The 11,635-nt window shown below is 58.5% G+C and overlaps 1 protein-coding gene across 9 annotated transcripts in view; it reads left to right on the forward strand.

Annotated features, from left to right (window-relative positions):
- The window catches only part of KCNIP2 (potassium voltage-gated channel interacting protein 2), a 43,412-nt gene extending 31,833 nt beyond the window's left edge, over nucleotides 1-11,579 (forward strand). For 5 of the 9 annotated variants that reach the window (XM_026851627.1, XM_026851626.1, XM_026851625.1 and 2 more), the window contains 8 exons: nucleotides 5,778-5,873; nucleotides 6,991-7,115; nucleotides 7,525-7,594; nucleotides 7,684-7,754; nucleotides 8,260-8,367; nucleotides 8,756-8,860; nucleotides 9,142-9,204; nucleotides 9,529-11,579. In XM_026851627.1, the coding sequence (XP_026707428.1) occupies nucleotides 5,778-5,873; nucleotides 6,991-7,115; nucleotides 7,525-7,594; nucleotides 7,684-7,754; nucleotides 8,260-8,367; nucleotides 8,756-8,860; nucleotides 9,142-9,204; nucleotides 9,529-9,576 (686 nt within the window). In that variant the 3' untranslated portion in view covers nucleotides 9,577-11,579. The remainder of the gene's footprint in view (nucleotides 1-5,777; nucleotides 5,874-6,990; nucleotides 7,116-7,524; nucleotides 7,595-7,683; nucleotides 7,755-8,259; nucleotides 8,368-8,755; nucleotides 8,861-9,141; nucleotides 9,205-9,528) is intronic. The other 4 variants (XM_026851631.1, XM_026851630.1, XM_026851629.1 and 1 more) reach the window with 1 other exon arrangement.
- The last annotated feature ends 56 nt before the right edge of the window (nucleotides 11,580-11,635 follow it).

An 11,635-nucleotide genomic window follows, 5' to 3' on the forward strand; every position in this document is an offset into this window, starting at 1 on the left:
GCAGTAGTGTGGGGGAGGGTGTCTGGGGTGTATGGCAGCATTAGGGTGTAGGAAGCAGGGAAAGTGAGTGTGTCTGAGGGTGTCTGGGAGTGTTGGGGTGCTGGGGGAAGCACTGGGGTTCAGGGGTATGAGGGATGTTGAGGTGGGACACTGGGATGTGGGGTATTGTGGTGCAGGATGCTAGAAAGTTAGGGTGTCTGGGAGCATTAGGGTGGGGGATATCTGGATCTGGAAGGATTGGGGTGCAGTGATGTGTGGGGTGCTGGGGGACTGGGACGAGACTATCTAAAGTGTTGGACTCTGGGGGCATTGGGTTGCAGAGGGCTGGGCTTTATCAAATGATGGGAAAAAGGGCAGGAAGTGACTGGGGCTGGAGTGGGTGAGTGGGAGCTGGGGGCAAGGAGTGATGGATGTGGGGTATGGCACCATGCAGGGGAAAGCTTTCCCCACTGCTGCAGGAAATGGTGGCTATGAGGGGAGCATGGCTAAAAGAGACTGGAGCCCCTGGCCCCTTTGCCCTCGCTGTGGGGCTGTGCCAGGGTTGGGGAGGGAAGGGGCCGATGTGGGTGCTGAGCTACCTGGATTGGCAGGTGGATGTTGAGGACAGGGCTGGATGTGGCCAGACAAAAGGACCCAAAACATGTCAGAGCAAGGGATGCACAACCTATTGGTTGTGCCTGGTGAGGGTGGGAGTGCGGAGAGCTGCACGGTGCTGCTGCCTTGTCTCCTTTGGCTGCCTTCCTTGGCTGTGTCACAGACAGTCCTGGCTCTGACAAGGGCTGCCAACAGACTTTGCATGACTGATTTGGGGTTTGTTTGCCCCCATCTCCTCTGTCTCCAGGCTGGCGCTGGGGATGCCTCGAGATGAAGGGGCTGCAGATTGCATCTCCTAGGGCAGCCAGATCTCAGGATGGGAGCTGTGATGGGAGAATGTGCAGATAGGAGTGATCAGAGGAGCAATAAATGGCTGAGCAGAGGGAAGAGAGAACGATGATGTGCCAAGGAGGTGCTTTCAACCCACTTGTGATGGAGGATGTCCCTGAGCTGCCTGGGGTCTGGCTGGGCTGTGACTGAGGCATGTCCAGGCTTTGTCCCTGTGCCTTACTGGGGAGGGTGTGGATGGCATCTGGGTAACGGGTATGCAGAGCACCAGCTCTCTTACAGAACAGGCTGCCTGCAGCCAGGAGGAGCTGCTGGTCTGATGGGGCATTTTTAGGGTGGTTCTTTTGGCAAGTTGGACACGCTGGTTTGTGCTGACAGATGTCTCTGCTGTGGAGGTAGTGATGAGGACAGGGCAGGATGTATCCCTGCTCAGGGGTTTTGCAGCAGGGTGATGCACATGGCTGTCCCAGTCCCACAGCATTACCTGCTCCACTTGGGGAACCCCTGAGTTCCACTGTCCTTTGGCACCTGTATCCCCTCCCATTCCCTGCTCACAACATTTTGTTTGTGGTGTGTCCTGAGAAATTATTATTCTGATTGATGTCTCCTTTGGGCACAGCCAGGCTGTCTGGGAGCACTGTCACAGGCTGGGGATGGCCATGGGGACAGCACTGCTGTGAGCCCTGCTCTGCTCTGCAGCCCCTTCTGGCCCATGCCCCATCTCCCTTCGCAGCCTCCTCAGCACAAGGGCTGCTCTCCCCTCTCTGGCACTGGGGAACATCCTGGCCCTGAGTCTGCTGTCCCATGAATTGCAGATATCACTTGGCAGCTTTTCTGCTCCCAGCTCCTTCAGGCCTGCTGATTCTGGGTGTCTGGGCTGAGGCTGCCCTTGTGCCATTCCCGGGACAAGGACTCTCCATCTGTCCCCCGCCCCAGGAGATGCCAGCTCTGATTTCATTCCCCTAATGGATGACCGTCTGGCCCCAGCGGCTGCTGCAGGCACCTTGGTCCTGGTTACAGTCAGCTCTGTCACCGCTGACTGATGAGGGTCATTTGCAGGGCTGCTGCCAGCAGGACCCATCCTGACCCCCCTCCCTGGGGCAGCTGGGGGAGCTCACTCTCTCTTCCTCCTGCCGGCCTTCATTGCAGACCCCAGAGAGCTGTTGTCCCCCTGACTGGGAGGCAGCACTGCCCAAGGCTGGGTGCTGCGGAGAGGAAGCAGAGCTGGGGGCTGGTGGACTCTGCTCAGAGCTGAGCTCTGCATAGAAATGATTGTGAGCCACATTTTGTAGGGGCAGCTGGGCTCAGCATCACTGCCTGGATGGACCCAGAGCCATGGCCTGGCAGGGGGAGCTTGGGGACATGCCTCTGGCCTCCGAGGAAAAGGTGATGCTCTGGAAAGGGGATGGAGGCTCTTCTATGGAAAAGAGCATGGTTCTGGGAGCTGCTGAGTCCTTCCCCATGCTCCCTTGGGCCTGCCCTGTCCCTTCTGGCTCATCCCCCTACCCTGGCTGGGGTTTGCCCTCCTGATTCCTAGCCAGGCTATCTGAAAAGGCAGAGGGTCCCCTCACCCAGCTGCCTTCTGCCACCCTAGCCCCTAGGGCAGAGTGCTGAGGCAGATCATCCCTGGGTACCAGCTCTTCCTGACCTTCCAACTGACCCGGTGTTGCCCCACTGGGCTAAGCAGGGGCTGTGGGAGCTGCATAGCTCACCCCATGGCTGCTAGTGCTCTGTTCCCATCCTGGAATGGTGCTGTGCCTGAGTGCTGAGTTTGGGGCACTGGGGAGGTCTCACTGCCATGGGATGCACATCTTCCACCCATCATGATGATACATTTATTGATGGGTTACTGAGAGTGATGGGGGAGTTTCAGCACTGCCTGTTGGTTTGTTATTGTAGGGTCTTTTCTAGCAGGAGGGTGCTGTGGAAGGGGTGGGTTGGTCTCTCCAGCCAGCTGTCAATGGGAGGGTGCTGGTGTCTGTGGCTCTGTGGAGAGGGCAAGGACATGGTTACGCATCAGGTTGACCCCAGCTCCTGCTTTCTCTCTGGGGAGACCACGGAGCAGCCCAGACTTGGGTCCTCACTGGGAAAGGAGGTGTCAGCCCAGCAGCATGTAACCCCCTGACATGGCAACACAGGCTGGATTCAGCCCCTGAGGTCACATCAGCTGCTGGTGGCTCAATACAAAGTGGTCCATGGCCATCCCGGTGGTGGTCACTGCTGGGGTCAGGGATTCACCCATGGTGAGCCCCTTCAGAGACAGTGTCCAACAACCCCCAGGATTGATTTCAACAGCATGTGGAGGTGGGGATGGGAAATCCCTTCTTGTTTTGGTGCTGCCCAAGTATGAAGGCTCAGTCTGTGTGTGTATGTGTTTTGGAGTTGCTGGGCTATGGAGTGATACATGGGAAATGACAAGCCACTTAACACGGCAAACCTCCTGCCGCAGATAAAACACTACCAGCTGTTTCTTTTGGCTTGTTTTGTGCCAGCCACTTGATGGGTCTTGTAGAGGAGTGGAGAGCAGAGTGACATCTGGAAAAGGAGCTGTCACTGGCAGGGACAGGGCTTTGTGCTGCAGTTGTGGCAGTATGTGGCTGGGCTCTGTTCCCCATTTTTGGGCAGAGCTGTTTCCCAACAAGGGGGAGCCCAGGGAGCCCCCAGACTTGCTTGCGGTTTGAATGCTGGGGACAGAAAGGGGATAGTGTGTCCTCCCCAGCAGAACCCTTGGGTGCACCAAAGCCAGGACAGCAAAACCCCAGCCCTGGTCACCCCTCTCCTGTTGTCAAGCTGCATGTGCTGAACGTGCTCCCTCCCTTACCCTGGGGCCCCTGGAATCGGGCCCTCTTTGGTTTCCTCCTCAAGAAAACGCCCATGTTCTTTATTTTTTTTTCTTTTTCCTTCTTTATAACAAACTAAAGTGTAACTTGCACCCGACCTGACCTACTGCACGTGCCTATACCTGCTGCCCCTGTGAGTCCAACCACAGTTTACTCTCTGTTGCATCTCTCTCGCTGTGTGGTTTCCCTCCCACCCTGCTCCCTCCCCTGGGATTGAGTGTTGCTCTGCTGTCCCTTCCCCCTGGGCAAAGGGGCTGCTCCTGCTTCCCAGGTCTGTTCCCCCAGCTCAGCTCTGCCGGATGGACCTGGCCCTAGAGCATCCTTGGAAGAATGAAAGGTGCAATTTCCCTTTCCCTCTGCAAATTAAAGCCCTGGCAAAGTAGCTGGGCCAAAATCATGTTTTATACACAACTGATGCCCATTTCTAGGAAGGAGAAAGCCTTTTTCCTCATCTGCCTGCAAACCCCGGAGCAAACAGGAGCCAGGCTGTGCTGTCCTGCCAGCACCAAGGCCCTGACCCTCACCCTTGCCGCTGTCACCCAGTGACAAATGCCAGGGGGTGCATTTGTGCATCCTTATGTATTTACATGGCATTCTGCTATGGGTGCCGCTTCCCTGGGGACAAGTTTGCCCTCTCTGAGTGGCTTTGTATCATGTCCTGCTGGGACAAGGACCTCCTGGAACTGTTCTCCATTGCTTCAGAGTGATGGAGCTGCCTGCCCCAGCCTGCTGCTTTGACGTGAGCTCAAAGTGTCCCAGGTCCTACCTGTGGGCATTCAGGGACAGACCTGCCTAGCAGGGGCTGCTGGATGCCAACCCACATCCTCATCCTGGAGCTGGGTACAATGCAGCCTCATTTCCCCAGCACCTGGGGCTCAGCTCAGCCTCACAAGGCTGAGAAATCTGCCAGAGAAACTCCATCTGCTAGCCCTCTAGAGAAACAACCCCCAAAACAGGGCTCAGGATGTGTAGGCATTGTGACCTGCTGCTTGCAGATGTCCAGGGCGCTTGGAGCAAATGTGGGGTCAGCGGAGCCCCAAAGGGACTTTGCACCTTTTGTCCCATTGGTGCCCCATGCTGCTCACTGCCTCCTTTTGGAGGCTGGAGTCCAGCACAGCCTTCATTGCCTCCTCCTCCTCCCCTCCCTGCCTGCAGCATTAGTCCTGTGCTGTTTGCTGGCCTGAGGCACTGCGAGGCCCTGTGGGAAGGGAGGGAGCGGGTCTGCGGCCATGGGGCAGAACCAGCTGGGAGAGATGGGGCCAAGCAAAGCCACTGGGGTCTGGATGGGTGAATAGGGGGTGGTGGGGCGGTCTGTACAGTGAGGAGACCTGCTATTAATGCAGGACCACTTGGAAGCAATGGCTGTGGGCCAGGCTGATGCTGGGAGCCCCTCACCCTGCCTGGCTGAGGCAAAGCCCTGAGCCCTGTTTCCCTTCTGGCTGTCCCAAAGCAGGTCCCCAGTCTCGGATCCCAATGCCATGCTGGGGCGGGGGTGCATGCTGCAGTCTGGGCTGCATGGCTGGGTTTGGTGCATGTTTTGCGTTCAGCTGTCGGGTGTCAACAGGATCAAACCTGGCCCTGAGCTCTGGGGAGGATGCAGTGCCCTGGCTTGGCCACAGGCTGTTTCTTGGTTTCCATCCTGCTCTCCCCTCTCTGCACAGCCCCACGGGGAGGGGAGGGTCCCCAGGGAGTGGGTATTTGGCCTTGAGTCTAAAGGGCAGAGACCATGCCCACCAACTCTGGGCGACTGGGTGTCTCCAGTGCACACCAGAATGCTCCAGTGGGGGAGTGCAGAGGTGCAGGGTTGCCCCTTTGCCATCTCCATCTTTTCCAAGGAGGGAAACTCCAGTGCCAGGTTTGTCCTGGGATGAAGCTGAAAGGCCAAGCAGAGCCTGGGCTGGGCTTTGCCTTCCTGCTCCTCTGGCCTCACACTGCATGTGCTGCCTTCAGCCCCGCTTGCCCCACGCCGGGTGCCCTTACCCTGCTGTCTGCCGGGTCTGGGGGCCGCTGCTCTGTTAACTCTTCTTCTGCTTGGTGACTCCTTCTTTCTTCCAGGCAACCCGCCGGGCCAAACTAAAAAAGCGCTGAAGCAGCGATTCCTCAAACTGCTGCCCTGCTGCCGGCCCAAATCCATCCCCTCGCTCAGCGAAAGCAAGTGCTTCTTCTTGCCTTTGTGTGTGTGTGTCCCCGGCGGTGCTGCTGCCTGCCCTCCGGCCTGGCCCTGCCCATAGGAAGGGGATGCCTGCCTGGGTTTGGGGCTGTCAGGATCAGTCCTGCCCTGGAGGGGTCCGATCCAACGGGCTCTGAACCCATCTCTGTCCTCACCTGCTTCCAGGCTGGTTTTCCCCCTCTCCAGCTCCCCGGAGCGGCTCCCACAGGATGCACAGCGGCGAGACCCGCTTTGGAGCTGGCTCGGGGCAGCAGGACCCTCCCGGTGCTGGTTTAAGGGCTGGGAGACTGTTGCTCAAAGCTCAGTGTCGGTTTGGAGATGGAGGTGCAATGGGGGGGCGAAAGGGGCTGGCTGATCAGGGAGTGAGCTCAGAGCTGCCCAGAGCCCCCTACCCTCCCTGCACTGAGTGTGTTTGGCTCCTTGGTGAGCCCAAGCCCCTGGCTGGGGTCTGTCCCTGCCCTGTGGTGTGAGTTGATCCCCCTTGGGAGTAGAGGTGAGTATGGAGGGGCAGGGGCTGATCTGCCCCACAGAGGGTTGCAGTAGGGTCTGAGGGTGCTGGCTGCTGCAGGCAGGGGTTGTGCATTTTGCCAGATGGTGGGGAGAATCCATCGACAAAGCGGGGTTATAGCAGGCAGGACAGGGTCTAGACAAGGCCAGGGGGGCACCTGGGGCTGGGGGTTCTTGCGGGGGCAGCTCTCCTGCAGGACAGGAGCCCCGGTGCAACACAGACATGCGGGACGTCCAGGGTCTCAGCTCCACAGGGCTGATGTCTGTGCAGGGGGGAGAAGAAGGGCAGGCAGGGTGTGTCTCGGCACTGGGGGAGTTTCACACCCCTTTTCTGCCCAGCCTGGGCTGTACTGGAGGTGGAGGGGGGCTGTTGCTCAGTGTCAGACACTGGTCTGCCCCCAGGGTGTCTCTGAGTGTCCCCCGCTGGCATAGACCTGACTCTGGCTGAGCAGGGTACCCCAAAAATGTGTCACCCTGGGCAGGTGTGAGAGGACAGAGTGTGCTGTGCAAGGTGCCTCTCCTGCCCCCTGGCATGGCAGGGCAGGACAGTGCTGGCCTCAGCTGCCCTCTCTTCCCCTGGGTTCCTTGCAGACAGCGTTGAGGATGAGTTTGAGCTCTCCACCGTCTGCCACCGCCCCGAGGGGCTGGAGCAGCTCCAGGAGCAGACCAAGTTCACCCGCAAAGAGCTGCAGGTCCTGTACCGAGGCTTCAAGAATGTGAGTACCCCTTGACCAGCTTTGCTAGCCCTCTCTCCACTTCCATGTCAGCCTCAGAGGGTGCTTTGCACCCAGCAGTGCCTAGACTTTGCAAAGGCTTTTGGGACCTTGGTGTTGAAGTTTATATCAGGATACAGCCTGATCTCACCTCCAGGGAGCTCAGTGGGGAGCCCTAATCCTGTGCTCCATCCCTTGGGTGCAGAGAGCCCCCTCCCTGAGTGCCTGGGATGCAGAGCCCCTCTAGCAAGGGGTGCAGCCCACAAAATCAGGGAGATGCTCCAAGCAGCCTTACAAGCCACCCCACCAGGCAGTACAGAGCCAAGGGGCAAGGCAAGGGAGCCACAGGGATTTAGGGGATGGTCAGCCCCTCTCTGCAATGTGGAGGTGACACTGTGGTTTGGCCTGGCAGGAGTGCCCGAGTGGCATCGTCAATGAAGAAAACTTCAAGCAGATCTACTCTCAGTTCTTCCCACAGGGAGGTGAGTGCCCATCCCCATGCCCTGCACGGGTGCCTCTGTGGGGTGGAGGGGTCACACAGCACACCCTCACACTGTGCGCCTTCCCCCAGACTCCAGCACCTACGCCACCTTCCTCTTCAATGCCTTTGACACCGACCACGATGGCTCCGTCAGCTTCGAGGTGAGCTGTGTCTGAGGGGGAGAAGGCAGTGGGGCAGGGAGGGCACATCCCTTTGGGTACTGCAGGCTGGGATGAGCAGCATTGCTGTTGCAGATAGATGGAGAGCTTCACAGGGGCTGGTGGAGTTTATTAAATTCCCGGAGGTAGTGGAAAAACTGAAAAATAACAATAAAGGGAGCTTTCTGTATTTTCTGACTAGTATCCTGTAGGTACCCCTGACTGGCAAGCACAGCCATGGCATGGTCCTGATGCATGTTGTGCTCTTGGGTGCTGTGACCCAAGGGATCAGTGTGGGATATATTTGGGGATGAGCAATTGATTTCTTCCAGGCTCTTTTTTATACTCAGAATTCCTCTTGTCAGCCCAGCCCCAGGGCACAGGGCACATCTGCGTTCCACCACCCCCCCTCTCCACCATGGGAGGGACAAGCAGGGTTGTGTCCTCTGTGTCCGTAAGACCCTCTGAGGCTGTAACTCCAATCTGTCTGCCTTGTCCATCCTTGCAGGACTTTGTGTCTGGGCTGTCCATCATCCTGCGGGGCACCATTGACGATCGCCTGAACTGGGCCTTCAACCTCTATGACCTAAACAAAGATGGCTGCATCACCAAAGAGGTGGGATGGGGGGGTTCAGTCTGGTCCCCGGGGCTGGCGCAGGCCTGCACCCAGCAGGGACAAGGGCAGAACTCAGTAGCATTGCCTGAGCTCTGGAGGAGAGCTGCAGGGAGGTCAATATTTACTCAAGTCAGCTTTGCAAAGAGGTCCCTCCTGGGCCCCTGGCACTGGTGTGTCTCTGGGGTGGAGGGTGGATGAGGGCTGTACTGCTTTGGGGCTCCATCACACATGCAGGCACAAACATGGCCCCACACTGCACAGAGATGGCAGGAACACACCTGAGCACACCACAGGTCCTTCAGGAGCATCACAAAAAAGGTGCAAATTGGGGACCAGGCGGAGGCAGAGCCCTCTGTTGCCCATGCAACCCTGCTCCCCTTCCCTCCAGGAAATGCTGGACATCATGAAGTCCATCTATGACATGATGGGCAAATACACCTACCCGGCCATGCGGGAGGAAGCGCCCCGGGAGCACGTGGAGAACTTCTTCCAGGTGAGCCAAGCATATCCTGGGGAAGCAGAGCTCCAGCACAGAGCCAGTGGCTGCACAAAAGCTGGAAGGGGGCAGAAGAAAACACCCCACGCTGGGGATGAAGTAGGGCTGTGCTGGAGCCAGGGAGATAAAAGGCTGTCCTGGTCCTGCCGTGCATTTGAGGGTGTCTTGGGCAGGGGTGTGCTGTGTCCAATCCCTGCAGGACCTGGGCAGGGGGTGCTGGGCTCTCCCTGGGGCTGGGGCTGTCCCTGCCATGCCCCCCATGTTGTGCTTGTCTGCAGAAAATGGACCGAAACAAGGATGGTGTGGTGACAATCGAGGAGTTCCTGGAGTCCTGCCAGAAGGTAAAGTCACCAGCAGCTCTGCTCTGGGGCTGGGCCACCTCCCTGTGGCCTCTGTTTCCCCATCATCCTCCTGGCAGAGAGGGGGTGAAGGCAGGGCTCCCAGGGGCAAGGCTGGAGCTCTGCCTTGGGAACTGTATCCGTGCTGGCATCCCTGTGCAGATGAGGAGAGATGTGCATCCCAGTAGGTCTTAGAAACTGCCTGTAATCCCTGGGGCTTTTGTCCCATAGGTCAGAGCTGCCATGAGGGTAAAGTCAGGTTTGGGGGGAGCTGTCCAGATTGCTATTCTGTGCCGCACCCACCCACTTCCCACCTTCTCCCTGCAGGATGAGAACATCATGCGGTCCATGCAGCTCTTTGACAATGTGATTTAGCTCCCGGACCTGCCTCCAGCTGAGCTCTCTTGCCACCAGGCCCAGAACCTGCTTCTCTCGACTTTTCCTTCGAGCCTCCCCTCTGCCGGCTGCACAGACACCCCCACGGGAAGGGACCTCCCTTCCCAGAGAGGCGGTCGGCGCCGGGATCTTCCCTTCCACCTGGGCTGGCTCTGCTTTACTTGGGGGATCCCAAGCAGGTGCCTCTGGACGTCAGAGCATGGGCACAGCTGGCACGGGGAGAGCATTTGGCCTGGATGGACCTCCCTGCACCCGTTCCTGGCAGGGAAGCCGCAGCTTTGGGCTGTGGTAGAGGTTTCCCCTGTGCACAGCACCCCATGTAGCCACGGCTCTCCCAGCCCTAACCCTCCCCAGCCCTGGGAGCCCCCAGCACCGGTTGCAGCCCAAACCCCCCAGCGATGCTGTCTAGAAACCAATAAAGTCTTGCAATGGGCGCCAGTGCCTCGGCTTCCTCCCCTGCCCCGGCCATGCCCTGCTGCAGAGAGTGTGTCTGGCATGTTGGCTGTGAGCCGCCAGCCACCCTCCTTGCCCAGTCCCTGGGCCAGTGGGTGGGCAGAGGGGCCATGCCTGAAGAAGGCAGCTGCACAGGCGCTGGGGATTCATCACTGCATGAGCTGTGGGGAGCAGTCCCTGATCCTAGGGGGCCCAGTTAGACCAAGGAGGCTCATCCTGACATGGGAAGAGGGGAGACTAAAGGGACCCCAAGGTGCCTTCTTGTGGCACTGATCTCCCAGGATGGAGGATGCTGTGCTGGAAGAGCTGCAACCTCAGCCCCTGTCCCTTGAGTTTGGGATGCTGGCACACAGGGATCCTCAAGGACCCACTTTGAGGTTCCAGTGGAGAGACACCATTCAAAACCCTCTCTGAGGACGTGGCAGCCAGGGTACAGAGACACATGGAGGAAGGAAGTGTGCTGAGCTCCGGCGGCCACCCTGGCCCTTGGGCCTCACAGCCACACTCCTGGCATCGTTTGCTGCTGATCTTCCCCTTCTCCCATACCCTGGCCTGTCCCAGCCCATCTGTTGTCCCTGCAATGGGGCAGAGAGGTGTCCCCTGTGCTGGGAGGCACAGCTGAGCTGGCAGCTCCTTGGGGAGAAAGTTGAGCCTGGCCAGAAGTTGTTGCTGTGCTGACAGTGAGCTGGAGGGTCACCTTGGGGCAGGGCAGGCTCAGCCCTTTCTCCTGGCATGGCCATGTGAGAGCCTTCCTGGGGATCCCAGGGATGGAGCCAGCTATCACAGCTCCTCAGAGCTGGGCGTGTGCAGGCAGGCCTGTCCTGCCCACATATCCTTCTGAGATGTAGCTGGGACTGTGATGCCCATGGGCTAATGACCCCATGTCAACCCCAGAAGCCCCTCTGTGCAATCCCACAAGCATTGGGAACATACCCACCACCTGCAGCTGCTCCAGCCTCTGCATCCTTAGCAGTAAAGGGCAATTGGGGCGGGCCAGAGCTGCGGTGTCTGGGATCAGTGGGGAAGGGGCGAGCAAGGCCAGTACCATGCTGGACTAGGCCCCAGACCCAAGCTGAGCCCCTTGTGTGGAAGCCGTGAGAAATCCCCCCTGAGGGCCCTGAGCCAAAGCTACAGGACTGCTCCCCAGTGGGACCATCCCCAGCCCAGCCCTTGCAGACATGATGTGTTTTTAAGGCTCATTCAACACACTGTTCATCTCACAGTCCTGTTCCTGGGTTTGCTGTGGGGCTGAGCTCCCACTTGCAGTCTCCCAAGAGTGGGAGGGCGGGTATCCTGACCCTTACCCCTCCTGTCTTCTTCTCCCTGTCCTCCCTCCTCCCAGGCTCTTGGGGGTACCCACTGACCCCGAGCAGATGCCGCTGCCACCCTCACGCTGCAGGTCGCATGGCGTGACCCCCTGCTCCAGGGCATGGTGACCCACAACCCGCTTGGCATCTCCAGTCTGTATATTTTGTATTATAACAATAATATGGGTTAAAAAAAACAAAAACAAAACAATAAAAACTAACCACAATCGCTATGCACACCACTGTTATGTCTTTACATCTGCCAGCTCTTGGGGGGG

Source organism: Athene cunicularia (genome assembly GCF_003259725.1).
Source record: "Athene cunicularia isolate RWA chromosome 6 unlocalized genomic scaffold, athCun1 chr6_part1, whole genome shotgun sequence".
NCBI lineage: Eukaryota > Metazoa > Chordata > Aves > Strigiformes > Strigidae > Athene > Athene cunicularia.